The sequence below is a fragment of the Sesamum indicum genome, linkage group LG6 (genome assembly GCF_000512975.1).
Source record: "Sesamum indicum cultivar Zhongzhi No. 13 linkage group LG6, S_indicum_v1.0, whole genome shotgun sequence".
Lineage (NCBI taxonomy): Eukaryota > Viridiplantae > Streptophyta > Magnoliopsida > Lamiales > Pedaliaceae > Sesamum > Sesamum indicum.
The window spans coordinates 10,528,760-10,540,754 of record NC_026150.1 but is presented as its reverse complement, the minus strand read 5'-3'; the positions used below and the strand labels follow the sequence as shown (position 1 = coordinate 10,540,754).

At 33.8% G+C, this 11,995-nt stretch overlaps 2 protein-coding genes across 2 annotated transcripts; both read left to right on the top strand.

The window, feature by feature from the left end:
* LOC105164318 (protein yippee-like At4g27740) lies at nt 1,292-2,739 on the top strand. Its single transcript, XM_011082941.2, has 5 exons — nt 1,292-1,614; nt 1,870-1,916; nt 2,044-2,149; nt 2,242-2,297; nt 2,396-2,739. The coding sequence occupies exons 1-5, from the start codon at nt 1,504-1,506 to the stop codon at nt 2,469-2,471; spliced, it is 396 nt and encodes a 131-aa protein (XP_011081243.1). The 5' UTR covers nt 1,292-1,503; the 3' UTR covers nt 2,472-2,739.
* LOC105164440 (vesicle-associated protein 1-1) lies at nt 4,015-11,683 on the top strand. The gene is made up of 8 exons (XM_020694491.1): nt 4,015-4,179; nt 4,425-4,468; nt 4,636-4,706; nt 4,794-4,875; nt 7,397-7,509; nt 8,994-9,143; nt 10,059-10,171; nt 10,883-11,683. The coding sequence occupies exons 4-8, from the start codon at nt 4,797-4,799 to the stop codon at nt 11,043-11,045; spliced, it is 618 nt and encodes a 205-aa protein (XP_020550150.1). The 5' UTR covers nt 4,015-4,179; nt 4,425-4,468; nt 4,636-4,706; nt 4,794-4,796; the 3' UTR covers nt 11,046-11,683.

Below are 11,995 nucleotides of genomic sequence, written 5' to 3'. Positions count from 1 at the left end.
TCGCTCCAGTGCCAGAGGAACAAACCCCAGTGCCCATGTCGAGGATAATTATTTACATTGGGTGATGAACAACATATGGATTGAGCGTAGAGGATGATTTTTTATGTAGTCGAGCAGAGTTATTTTCTTCTTCTCACAATGGTGCACCTAATGATGGTACGAAGTCCTGCTCTGTTGATGCCGATCCTAATTCATATTATTATAGCAGTGGCCCCTATGATTATGAGTCAGGGTTGGCAAACCGTTACAATGTAGTGCATGCTACCAACCAGCCATTGTAGAACGGTTGCACCAAATCTTAATTAACATCTGTTGCTGAGTTATTGGATGTCAAGGTGGACGGCCATATTTCTAAGCAATCATATGATCAAATATCTCAATGGACTAATAAAATATTGCCCCAGGGTCACATCCTGCTAAGAGATTACTGCAGCACGAAGAAATTGATAAAGGATTTGGGTTTACCCGTTGAGAAGATCGATGTATGTAAAAAGCTGCATGTTGTACTGGAGGGACGATGTTGATTTGGAATACTGCAAGTTTTTGTGAAGACGCTAGGTACAAGCCTTCGATTACTTTTTTTTATATTTGTATAAATACAATTAATAAATATTATTTATATTTTGTTCATTAAATTAAAATTATTTTCTTGTTATATTATATATTTTTTATATAATATTTCACATGTAACAAATTCAACTATATATTTATAACTAAAATTTTAGTAATTTATTATTACAAAAATAAATATTATAATAATATAAATAAAAATAAATAATATAAAAATTATTTTAAGTTTGTAAGGACTTTTGTAACGATTTTTGGAATAACAATTGCTACCATATAACCAAAAAAGCAGTTCCAAAGATATACCAAAGCGTGCTAGCACTTTTCAAACAACAAAAACAAGGAAAAAAAACCTAAACGAAGGCCGGTACAAAACTAAAATCCAACGTTCAAAACAGGAGCCTCAAAGACCGTTACAACAAGTACTGAAAGAATTATAACAAAGAGAGTAACAAAAACCATTACAACATAATGCAAGGTCGTTAATTCAAAAGACCATTCCAATATTAATGCACTTATAACTATATTTGTTAGAGTGGCCGTTCCAATATTAAATATATCAAATTCACTTTGACAGTTCCAAAAATAGCTCCAAACTCATTTTTTGCATTTGGTCAAGTGTTGTAACGGCTTAGACGTTTGTTACAGCGTTGGTTACAATCTTATATAGTGCATTTAAGGGTCTCAATGGCATGTTCTTTAGCAAAAGAGTGACAAGCAACAGCATATAATTACTATCATACTACCAAACTCCCTCACATAATAGGGCGGTTTATATGACAGTTATAACAGTTAACTTGAAGCAAAACCCTCATCTTCGCCCTTTCTCCCATCCCAACAACACATTCCATTTCTTGGAACTTTTCCCACATTACACGATTAATCTGCAATCCAAACTTTCAAGATCAACAGTTGATAATCTTGGAATATCTGCAAATGGGAAGGCCATTCTTGACGGAATTCGATCAGCCAAGCCCTGAATACCTGATGTGCAAGTCTTGCAAAACCCCTATTGCCTTACCAGAAGAATTCCACTGCTTTTACCCAGTAAATTAATGTCTCCTACCTCTGTCTCTTTTCCAATATTCAAGACTTCCACAATATTATTTCTGTTGCATGATCTTGAAACATTCAGCATCAGCTGTTCTTGAGGGATTTAATTCTTTGTCTTATTAATTATAGAATTCATGATTGATACTTTGTTTCTGAGGAATTTTAATTCTTGGTGTAGATGTGTGTTATGTTCTGCATGCAACTTAATAAAATGCTTCATTTTTATCGATGGGTTTCGCCTGCGCGCAGGGCCAGGCAGAGGGAGTTGAGGGCATTGTCTTCCAAGACCGTAAGATGTAAGATCTTGTTGCCGTATACGTATTATACATAAACCTGAAGTTGAGAACACGATGAAGCCTCAACGACTCAATACTTTTGCGCTTCAAGCAAACGTTTAACCATCTGATTCATGTACACATACAGCATCAACGTGCAAGTCGACAAAGCTGTTCATCATTGGCAGGTCGGTCCTCACACAGTTGCGGATACCAACTGCGTAGGATGTGGTGATAATTTGGGCTGGAAATATGTAAGATTCTAATTATTGTTGCCCCCCTCTTCAAGGCTTAGTCTCCATTGACTAGTTTTCATGTTTCGTTGTTGACGTGCTGTGTTTTGCAGATTGAAATTGGCGGTGAGACTCTGGTTCTCGAAAAAGGAATGGTGCACTTAAGGAGGTAATTAAGCCAAGAACTATGCGGACAGCAGATTGACTTAGCATGATCATGAGTGTCTCCTTGCAATTTTCTTCTGTTTTTTTGGAATTTATTGACAGGGAAAAGGTGCAGAGGCGACATGGCGATCAGATTATAAATGGAGATGCAAGAGAAGTTGTACAAATTCACACATAATTCAGGCTGCACAAAAATTCTTGATACACTTTTTACTTCAATGATAAACACTCATTTCGCGGTTGTGTCGTTTCATGACAATACAAGTGCTGTAGGCATATAGATCCTTCCTTCATTAGATCAGACTTCATTAGTTGCTCAATCACATGCAATTCTCTTGTTGTGCAAATTCTGTCAGGCCTATCTTGCTTTTCTGATCGTGGCTATGTATCGTGTTTCACCCTGCTTTTTTTCTTTTTCAGGATTTAAGAATTTGAAACTGGATTTATCACTTGGATCTTGTTGGGAATTTACTAGGATGTTCATAATATTGAGCCTGTAATCACGAATTAGACACTGTAATTTGTTGCGCCTTTGTCGAACGACTTGATTTCTGTTTTGAGCACTGTGAATATTCTTTAACTCGAGGAGCTCGTAGAAAATTCCTTATCTTAATTCTTCTTCTTCTCTGACTTTCTTCTTCAATCTCTTCTTTTGTGTGTGTTTTGAATGATCTCCAGAGACCCATTTATATAATTGTCAAAAAAAGTAGAATTGTGATATACTTAACACCTTTTTGGCATGACAAGATTAGTCAATTTGACATTATCTTTTTAATATTTGTATTTTCTCAAATTGCTTGTCTTGATTCGATTCGAACATATATGCAGTTGTTCCACGTGGTGCCGCTTAATTGGTTCATTTCTTTGACTGCAAAGCATTGATTTGATGACCTAGTATTTAGTAAAATATCAATTAATAAATTTGTGGTTGAATTTAATTGTAATTATCTCAAGTTATAACAATTGCAATAAACATGAGACCATATAATCACAAATTAACCCTAACTTTTGTCCATCTAAATATATACAAAAATTAAATTTATTACATCACACCCAATCCTCAATTTTATTGGCCATTACTCTAGTCCTAATCCTATGCCATAAAGTAAAAATGGTCTTGACACTTTGCATTTGATACCATTACATTATCTTTTTATAATGTCAATAGTACCATTCAATTGATCAAGTAGTTCTTTTACATGTCAAATTGTTAAAACAATGATAAACTTTAATTTACTGGAATAAATTACGAGCATAGATAAAATAATAATATTAACAAAAGGGATAAGCTGCACTCCCTTGAGTTTTGGTGTAATTATACATAAATCCCTTATGGTTTGAGAAATTATATTTAGCATCCATGAGGTTTGTTTCCGTCTAACAAATAAGTTCCTCCGTTAGTTAAAATTCACAAAAAAAAACGACTAACGAAGGGACTTATTTGTTAGACGAATATAAATTTCAAGTGTGTTAAATATAATTTTTCAAACTACAGATAATTTATATAATTACTCAAAATTTCAAGAAGGAGTGTAATTATTCTTTAAATAAAATTATGTGCCCAAGTATTGGATGCATGTATTTAGATCCTTGCCAATTATTCCCCCCTGCCATATTGTAGGATTTGTCTGCGTGGGGCTCTTTTTGGGATCACCAGAACGGATGCATTTGGTTCTGTCTGACGCATTGTGCAGGAGTCCCCTGGAGCTCACATTTTGATGGACTGTGCACCAGTTATGGCGGACGTCACCCGGGATCCACCGTGCTCTGTCAGGAAGTTTCCACCTTGTTGGCGCTGTTTTGCCTTCTTGCTTCTCGTTCTACTGCAACTGCCATTTCTCCATCGACATTCCTTTGACTTCGATTAATTTATACACTTATACAAGGTCAGCCTATGTATTTGATTAGAAAAACTATTGAGTCGTTTTCTTTCCCCATTTCCATGTCTTTGATTCCACCTTCTCTGAATGATTCTCCATTTCACTTTCAATTCTTCTCTTTGATAAGCAGAAGCCCTAAGGGAAAGAAACGTTCTTCTTCTTTTTTTCCTCAGTATCATTTGGTCTCGAAATAATTATCAGATAATTCTGGAAAAAATAATTAGTATGGAAACGTTTCTCAATATGCGCAGGGACAAGCTTCTCAATATCGAACCTCAGGAGCTCAAATTTCTCTGTAAGTTTCTATTAATCTCGATTGTTTATAGTTTTATGTTTTCTTTTATTGTGATTTACTTTATTTTTTCAATTTGTTCAGGTATCGATTTCGTCATGTTCTGTTTTTCTTTGGTTATTGGGCTTTTATGTATTTTACCTTTTCTCTGGTATATTTGATTTGAGTAGTTGAGCTGAGGAAAAAAGCATCATGTACAATTCGGTTGAATAATTACTCCAGAAATCCTGTTGCTTTTAAGGTAAATTTATCCTTTTGTTCTGTGTATTATGAAGACTGTCATTCATGTATGTACATACAGTAGTCAAATTCTTTGATTTCTGTTTAGGTTATGACCACAAATCCGCAGAAGTACTCTGCTCGACCCAATATTGGAATTGTTTTGCCCAGATCAAGTTGTGATGTTACAGGTACTCAAGAAATAAATTTGTTTGTGGGCTATACATTATCAATTTACTTTTGCAAAGTTGTGAAATATTATTAAGATATTCTATATTTTAATTCGAACATTTTGAATCCCCATGATTGGGATGGTGCACTAGTACTTCTAAATCAAAGAGTATTAGTACTAAACACTGCTCAATTATTATGGATCAAGTTCAAATACTAATACATATCCATAGTGGTCATATGCTAAGTATTCATCGAGTACTGTACCAAGTCAACCATATACATGTTCTTGGTTGATCATTTATCATGCTATTCCTTTTCAATGTTCTCCCAATCAATGGGTTGGTATGTTCTACAATTTTATAAAGATCAATTCTGGAGCTGAATATTTAATTGATAATTTGTATTCTCAATAAGAAAATGGCAGCAGTTGACAATAGATGTTTGGTCATGTAGACGCTCAATGTTATAGATGCTTTGTCTTCATTAAGTTTTTATGAGATCTAATCAGTACTTTTACGTTCAAATCATAGTCATCTTTATTATTTTTAGATTTACCTCAACAAATTTTGGCAATACCATTTACTAAAACTTATTATATCTACATGTTTTTCTCCCTTTTTTATTTGAAAAGATGCATAATTTTGTTAATAAATATCAAAGTTTCAATAATAATATTCAGTTATTTCTATAAATTTTCATAGTTTTATGAAATTAAAATTGAAATTTTTTTATGTAGGACAAGTAAACTAATTAACTAATTATGCTAAACTCTAAAGATTTTTAAAGGAAATATTCATTGAATGATTAAAGGTATTGAATGCTGAATTTTGCCCATGTATTTATATGCTTACAATCAAAGAGCCATAATCTAATAAAGCAATAAAATTTAACTTGAAAAGAGATCAAATATGTAAGAAATTCTAATCATTATAATTCCTACTTAATATTCGAACTACTATATTCTTCTGTAGCCTATTCTGGACCTGAATTTGTGCATACCACTAATATTCAGGGAAACAACATTTTTCTTGTTCATCAACTTTCTGAGGAGCATCAAGCCAATACTCAGTACCATTGCTTAGTCATTACCTTTTTTTCTGTTAATAACCTTGCCTTTTTCACCATACAATGTATTATGTCTGTTGTCAATACATTCTACAAGTTGGCCTCATTGCAGTTTCCTCAAAAAGTTGTGTATTTTCCACTAAGCTTCCCATTAACCTTCATACTTCTGTTTTCCTCCTGAACTATCAGCTAAAACCATTGGGTTCAACTTGTGTCTCTCAGTAACTATTCCTGCATCTTCCATTTCATTTAGAAAATATACATCTTCCTCTTGGTTTGTCATAATCACGGTGATTTTTTTCTTACAACAATGACCTCACAGTAATAGCAAAGGCCTCTTTTCTTGCCCTCATCTCTTGCAAACTATTAAGTGTTCCCTTGGGGGCAAATGGTGTAACAGTTGTAAAGTTTCTCGGTTACAGACTGGAACTTGGAGAAGAGTTACTTTATTTCCTTTTGGTGCTGATGTAGTTCCTCATTAAGGTTGGTGGCTTGTAGTAAAAGGTTAGCAGCCTGGGTCTTCTTGGTGGTGATATCCTCACCTCTTCATTAGCCAAATCTGTGTCTTGTTATATTTTGGGGCTTGAAGATGGATATAAATGACTTAATCTCCTCCTGAAACCACTAACAAGACTTGCTAAGACTGAATATAAGGATTAGTTCATTAATTCGTGTACATATAACTTTGGCTGTTTGATAAGTTCACCAATAATATTCTCCACTTGAAGTTCCTAAACCTTGAATATGTGCCTCACAGAATTGCTCCCAGGAATAATCCTTTCCCAGTTTCCCTAATACAAAGCTTGGACCCATGAGCCAGGCTTTTCCTTTGAAACGATTGCAATAAGTTTACTTTGTGCCAATAAGGTAATAGCACTGAGAATTTGAAAGTACTTACACTTACTACACTTCGATATCCATGCTCAAGGATAACATTAAATTTAGGGGCTCGACTTTAGGAAGTGGATGTACAGAAGTAAAGAAACTGCTGATCAAACTTGATATCGTGGTAGATGGATATGGAAGTGGTCGGGGGACCAAGAGCAACTGCTCTTTCTTCAAGTATGCACTCATTTCTATCATGGAAGCTCACTTGCTCATCTTTCCCTGTGAATTCCAGTATTAAGGCTTCTCTAGTGGTCTGTGAGTGACATACTTTGGACTGAAATCTATAATCTCCTTAAACATATGCTCCATAATTGTTCCCAACTGAAGCTCATCATGAAATGCCTTATTCATCTTCCAATTAGCCTCAGCCTCACTGTTCTCTGCATTGCTAGTACCAAAAGGTTTGGAATCATAGGAGCATTGGGCAGATTGGCACTAGAATTGCTTATTTTTACTTGAATAAGTTTCATATCTGATACTAATTGATTTGATGTTATGCTGTCTACCATTTCTATCTTGCTGCATCAGTGATTAAACTGTTTCTTATGAATTTTCATCTGCGTTTTTTTTCTTTTTTTCTTGTAGTAACTATGGGCGCTCCAAAGGAGATCCCTCCTAACATGGAATGTAAGGACAAGTTTGTGATTAAGAGTGTTGTTACGAGTCCTGGTGCCACTGTAGAAGCCACTCGGCGACTGGTAACTGTATAACTAAACTATTTTGCTTCATAACCATGTGTTAGCATGCTTCGAAGATGTTTATGCAAAATGTTCTCCTCTTTCACAACAATGTATGGATTTTGATAGGAATTTCTGGTGATTTTACCCCTCCATGTGATTGTGACCAATCCCTTCTGAATTATTTCACTTGAAATACACCAAAAAGTAGTTAAATACACTTGCACAATTACAATACCCCCTTCGAGTACCCAAAAGCAATCCACTTTGCCATTTGGTAAATTGATAACTTTTTTCGTAGTAAATGAAGCTAATAGTAATGACTGCAATGGCTATTCATGAAGTTGAACATTTGTTTTTTCTAGCATCACAACTGCAGTTGGAGCATAATACCCTTGTTGTACATAGGCCAATGAATGGGGAAACAATACACTATTCGTATCCAAAAATGACTTTATATCCATAACCATATCTACTCAATGGGTAAGACCCTACCCTATACCAAACTCTATGAAATTAAGGCAGTTGGAGAGTAAGGTCTAATACCGTAAAATACCTATTGGTGTCAGTATGTCTAAGGCCGTAAAATCTCTATTTACCCCCAATAACTTAAAATAATTGAACTTGTAAGTTTATAAGAAAACTACCAACTAGATTCATTTAATATCTAAACATTCTTGATTTTCTATAATTATTCTGGCATATATTTTATTTATATTTATTACATATTGATATTTTTACTAATTAGCCAAAGTTTTTCATCTTTGTTTCCCTAGTAACCCTAATTTAACTTTCTTATTCAATTAATTAAAACTTAACTTAATAGTTTACAAAATGAAAAGATACAAACAAAATTTAAATTAGTTGAACCCGATCAATATGTGGAACGATAAAATCTATTTGAATTTAAATTGTGAAAAATTCGTCAAATTAAAGTTGCATGCAAATTCAAATGGATAAGAATTTTAAGTGAAAATGAAATATATGTTTCGCAATTAATTAATATTGGCTCAGAATTTGGACAAAGTCAAGATCAATTATAGTCAATTTGCAAATGTTGTAAATTCGATTAATGATTTTTTTTTTAATCTCAACAACTCATGAAATGTTGTTAATTAGTTAATTAGTTGCATATTTTGAAATCAGTAAACACATGAGAATTGCTTCATTTGTTGTAAGAAATTATATTTTTTAAAACCTATTTAAGAAAAAAAGTATACAAAGGAGAAAACACAAAAAATAACGATTAAGATCCAAACCCTACCTGACCTTTTTGGATATAACTTGGTAAGACGGAATGAGTTTTTCTCATGTAGGATGAAGAGTATGGCATGAAGAAATTTTTTGTGAGTACTTATTGGTTATGGGCCTAGATAGGATAATACCCGTCCATTCACAAGTATAGTTCCAAGTGTTACATATAGAGTTTGTTATCATATTTGCTACTGCATTTTGTATGAATGATTAAGGATTAACATATTGAACAAAGTCTTTCTTTCTTGCAGTTCAATGAAAGAGGGCTTTTGGTTGAAGAATGCAAATTGAGAGTGCTCTACATTTCTCCATTGATCAGGCAATCATCAAATTTTGAGAGATCTGAAGCAGATTCTTTACGAAATGCAACTTGGCAAAGAGGAAACTCAAATGATTATGAGGTCTTTTACTTCTTTGAAACTTCTTTTCATTAATTTGCTCAATTATTTTTATGCAAAGGTATAGTATCTGTAGTTAAAAAATAATCACTAATTCCAAATCTTAGAAGTTGATATTCCTAGAAGAATTCTAAAAATTCGACGTCCAAGTCTCCAACTCGCTATTTGTATGAGTAGTACAATAGCTTGAGTTAGTTTTGTTGATGCCACTCTCCCATAAATAAAGATAAAGTTGAGCATGTCAATTCGAACATTCTTGAACTTTATTCTCTCTTGTTTAAAATTTACGGTTCTTATTTTCTCTTTGGGACTTCTTTATTTCTTAAAATGGAACTTCTTTTCCCATAAACACCTTATTACTTGAACTAATAATGTAAAAGTACTAACTCCACATTACTTTTGGGGCCTTTTTGTAAACATCCTTAAAAACCTTTATTTTGTCATCTTCCGTTAAAATGTTGTGCCCCTGTCAAGTTAGATGAAAAAATTTGGGATGAAAGGAGGATATTTATTTTAGGAATAGTGATGGATTTATTGGATGACTGACCCATACATAGTGGATAACATCCATATATATCCAAGGACTTTCCACTTATACAGTATTGCAATCCATATTCCATATAAAAATGTTCATACATGTATTGCCCTTGCGACGCCTGGATAAGGGAATAAAGTATCTTACATGTTAGTTGGGGATTGCATGTGGTCTGTCACTTGGAGGTAAAATCAATCATTTCATCAACATTTTTTGGCATTTGAAATTATATACCATAATTGATTTTTATGAAGCTCCTTGTTTGTATCTCTGGTGCTTTATTTACTTTGCTACCAAAAAAGAGTTGTATAGTTCTTTATTAAATGTTGTTTTTCATGCTTACATACAACACAAATTTACATTTGTAACCCTATGAGATGTAGGTAATACAGCGGCATGACAGAAAAGGTTTTCAATTTGGTGATTTGTTCATGAAAGGCATCACTGTAGTCTTAGTTGGCTCGATCCTTTGCTACCTGATGCTGCCACTCATATGGTATTCATCTATGACTACTGACGTTTTTATTTGTTTAACACTCCAAAGCTGCAAATCTTTTCGAATGAAATGCAATATACTTTCTTCAGTTTTACCATTTCCCTTTGTCATCCTACCATTTGTTTGAGCTAATTGGATGATGGTAATTGAGCGGCTCATAATATTCAACGTGATCAAGTCAAATCCTATAGCTCTTCATCATATGGCTTAACATTCTAATCAATTTCTCAGAGTTTGAAAGTGCTTTTTGACATGGAAAACATTGCAATTCAAATAAAAATGTCCTTCTATATGTTCAGCTTTGCACATTCACTTGATCATTTCCAAACTGACAAGAGGTTTTTTCTTGGTTTTGCTTTAGAAAGTCTTTTTTCCACAGCTCATTTTGCATAGGGTGGCTTATCATGCTCCAGCCATTGGTGACACATCACAAATCAAAATATTGCGCCCTAAAACATAATACAAAAATATTGCTATCAATTTGAGTTGTACTGACCATAAATGATATTGATAGTAGGATATTTGAAGCGTTGGGTCCTTCGAAATAATAATGTTACATGAGTTATGTTTGCCATTAGAATGCCCACCTACTTGAGTTAACAACTTATTCACCTTCACTTTTTCTCAATTGATTCATATGCTTCACCTCATATACACGGTTCGTAAAAATCACTTAGTAAGTTTCCTATTGATGTATACGCATTCATGCAGGAGTTTGATCTTTATGATCATCATGTTGGTAGTAAAGATGATAAATAAGCTGGTCTCAGAGTCGGTTGAAGATTGGATAGTGAAGACTCTTCTATACGTCTGTATTCATTTCTTTACAACCCTTTTCCGGCGCAAGGAGAGAGTACCTGAAAGTGAATCTTGACTTTAAATGTTGGATTATTGGATTGGCAATGAAGATCAGGTTAAATATGTTGATGTGCGATGCAACCTAGTTTTCTGTAATAATATGTCATGTTTCAGGGAACTGCAAATGGAATTTAGTGAGGTTTTCTGAATGTGTTAAATGCTTCTCATTCTGGCGATGTTTCCGTGTTTCTTATGCAGTATGCACTTTAGGGTGAGAAGGCACATAGCAATTGTGAAACGGTTACAATTCAAGTTGTTGCATATTTCTTCATTTGCACTAGCATTTTCTTAAAATATGACCTTTTGCTGACAATTATGCAATGATCCGGCCTCAGTTTCACTGCTGCAATGATAGCATGACTCGTTTGGGTGATAATCTTGAGTTCCAGCTTGCTTCTCTTAATTAATTCTGTTATGCAAAATTTTTCTCCATTTAACGCTCCATTTTTGTTATGTAGATTCTTAAACCACATTTCTGTGTAGAAGTGACTTTGCACTAAGGATGGAGGTAAAAGAAACAATCAAGTGGATCCTCTAATGGTTTTTAAGCCGTTGGATATGTGTATATCATAATTCTATGCAATTAAGCACTAATGTCACCATAAATAACTTAAAAGTTCACTGCTAATGAAGCCTAGCTCAGTTCGAACCCCGCTATAGGCTTGTTATGTTGTTCTACTACATAGTAGGTTTTATTTTGTTTAGATTTTATTTATCTAATATTGTTGATCAGGATATAATATTTGACATGAATGATTGTAATCGAATTATTTCAATGGAAAAAATGCAATTTATCCCCTTGTGATATGAGAAATGAGCAAAAAAATCCCTACGGAAAATACAATTGCAAATTAGCCCTTGTGTTTTGAAAAATGAAACAAATTACTCCCCCTATCTAAACTACTGATAAGGGAAAATTTGTTTCATTTTTTGAAATATAGGGGATAATTTGCTAATTCTTTTCTC